Genomic DNA, 2696 nt, shown 5'->3' with positions numbered 1-2696 from the left:
AGGAGGAGGAGGAGGAGGAGGGGAAGGACTCGAGGGAGGCTCCGGAGAGGCCTCGGGATGAGCGGATCCCGCCGGGAACGGCCGGGGAATCCGGGAATTCTGGGAATGCCGGGAATTCCGGGAATGCCGAGCGCAGGATTTCCGTCTCCAGCCCCGGCAGAGGCCACAAGATCTTCGTGGTGACGCGCGTGGAAAACGTTCCCGATAAATCTGAGGCCGTTCCCGATAAATCCGGGGCCGTTTCCGATAAATCTGAGGCCGTTCCCGATAAATCCGGGGCCGTTTCCGATAAATCCGGGGCCGTTCCTGATGGATCCAGAGCCGTTCCTGATAAATCTGAGGCAGTTCCCGATGGATCCAGGGCAATTCCTGACAAATTTGGGACTGTTCCTGACAAATCTGGGGCCGTTCCTGACGGATCTGGGGCCGTTCCCGATGGATCCAGGGCCATTCCCGATAAATCCGGGGCTGTTCCCGATGGATCCGGGGCAATTCCTGACAAATCTGGGGCTGTTCCAGAAAAATCCAGGTCCATTCCCGACGGATCCAGGGCTCTTTCAGAAGGATCCGAGGCCATTCCCGACGAATCTGGGGCTGTTCCCGACGAATCTGGGGCTGTTCCAGATGGATCCGGGGCTGTTCCTGATGGATCCAGAGTCATTTCTGATGGATCTGAGGCCGTTCCCAAAGGATCCGGGGCCGTTCCCGATGGATCCGGAGCCGTTCCCGACAGATTTGAAGCCGTTCCCAATGAATTTGAGGCCGTTCCCAAAGGATCCAGGGCCGTTCCTGATGGATCTGGGGCTGTTCCCGACGGATCTGGGGCCGTTCCCGACAGATTTGAAGCCGTTCCCAAAGGATCCGGGGCCGTTCCTGACAAATCCGGGGCAGTTCCCGACGGATCTGGGGCCATTCCCGATGGATCTGGAGCCGTTCCCGATGGATTTGGGGCCGTTCCCGTTGGATCTGGGGCTGTTCTGGATGGATCCGGAGTTGTTCCCAATGAATCTGAGGCCGTTCCCGACAGATCCGGGGCCGTTCCCAAAGGATCCGGGGCCGTTCCCGATGGATCTGGAGCCATTCCCGATGGATCTGGGACCGTTCCCGAAGGATCTGGGACCGTTCCCGAGCTCCCGAGCCCGGCTCCAGCCCCAATTCCCGAACTCCCGCCCTCGGGGGCCAACGGAGCCGCGGGAATTCCGTGTCCCGGGAGCCCTTCCCGGGATTCTCCGCTTCCCAACGGGCTCCAGGCGGATTTCGCCCGAGCGCTGCCGGAGCCGGGCCCGGAGGGCGACGGGAAAACGGGAACGCGCGGGGCCGAGCACGGTGAGATTCCCAAAAATTCCCAAATTCCCGAGGGTCCCGGGCTGAGGGGGGTCCCTGAGGGCTCCCAGATCCCAAATTCCCGGGAAAACCTCGCGGTGCTCCCGACAGATCCAAGGTCCGGCAGAAATCTCACAGAACCCCTTCCCCTAAAATTCCAACCACATTTTTTGGGATGAAAAACCGGGAATGGGGCAGGAATAACCCATGGGGTGGAAAAGTGGCCAAAGAACTGGGAATACCTGGGAATACCTGGGAATAACTGGGAATAACTGGGAATAACTGGGAGAGGAGGTGGGAATGTGGCCATGGGGTGGAAAACTGGGAATGCAGCAGGAATTGGGGTGAAAAACCGGGAAAAAACATCGGGGGAAAAACCCAGAATCCATCCCGGCCGGGAATTCCCGCTGGCGTTTGGGGTTTTTTTTTTTCTTTGGGAATTTTCCCCGGGAATGGTTCTGGAATGTTCCGTGTTCCCGCAGAGCTGAGCTGCTCCCGGAAGGAGCAGGAGCTGGAGGAGCTGCTCCTCGAGGCGAGCCTGGACACGGCCCCGGAGCCGCTGTGAGCGCAGGTGAGCCAGAAAAAAAACGGGAATTATTCCCGGAATTCCGGGATATTCGGGAATTTCCACCGCCAGAAAAAAAAAACGGGAATTATCCCCGGAATTCTGGGATATTCGGAAAAAAAAATGGGAATTATTCCCAGAATTCTGGGATATTCGGAAAAAAAAACGGGAATTATCCCCAGAATTCTGGGATATTCGGAAAAAAAACGGGAATTATCCCCAGAATTCTGGGATATTCGGGAGTTTCCCCCACCGGAAAAAAAAACCAACGGGAATTATCCCCGGAATTCTGGGATATTCGGGAATTTCCCACGCTGAAAAAAAAAAAAACGGGAATTATCCCTGGAATTCTGGGATATTGGGAAAAAAAAGGGAATTATTCCTGGAATTCTGGGATATTCGGGAATTTTCCCCCGTTTTCCTGCGAATTCCCGCCGTGAAAAAACTCAAGTGTTGGGAGAAAAATCCACAAAATGTTTCGGGTTGGGGTCAAGATTCCCTGGATTATCCCGGCATCTCCCAGGAGCAAAATCCCGGGAATTCTGGGAATTCCGGGAATTCCAGGCGTTTGCTTCCCCTCTTCCCGCAGGTTTTCCAGGGAGAGGCTCCCACGGCTTTTTCCCTCTTCCCACTCCGCACAAGATTCCAAGGAAACCTCGGGATTTCGGGACTTTCTCGGAGAGAAACAAAAAAAAAAAAACGGATTTTCCCCGACTTTTCCCGACTTTTTTCCCGGAATTCCCGGAGCGGGGAAGGGGCAGGGAAGGATCCGAASTCGGCCCCGGGATCCGAAGGCGATTCCCGGCGG

The 2696-nt window shown here is 56.1% G+C and overlaps 1 protein-coding gene across 1 annotated transcript; it reads left to right on the top strand.

The window, feature by feature from the left end:
- Window positions 1-5: 5 nt before the first annotated feature.
- LOC130587850 (collagen alpha-1(III) chain-like) lies at window positions 6-2690 on the top strand (the record flags this gene model as incomplete). Its single annotated transcript, XM_057388815.1, has 3 exons — window positions 6-1326; window positions 1806-1894; window positions 2478-2690. Coding segments are annotated over 2 exons (1404 nt in total), but the record flags the coding sequence as incomplete, so codon positions are not given.
- Window positions 2691-2696: the final 6 nt, after the last annotated feature.

Source organism: Malurus melanocephalus, unplaced genomic scaffold, assembly GCF_030028575.1.
Source record: "Malurus melanocephalus ecotype Western Australia unplaced genomic scaffold, MMel_1.1 scaffold_2556, whole genome shotgun sequence".
In the NCBI taxonomy this organism is placed as follows: Eukaryota; Metazoa; Chordata; class Aves; order Passeriformes; family Maluridae; genus Malurus; species Malurus melanocephalus.
This window is presented reverse-complemented; position numbering and strand designations above follow the sequence as displayed.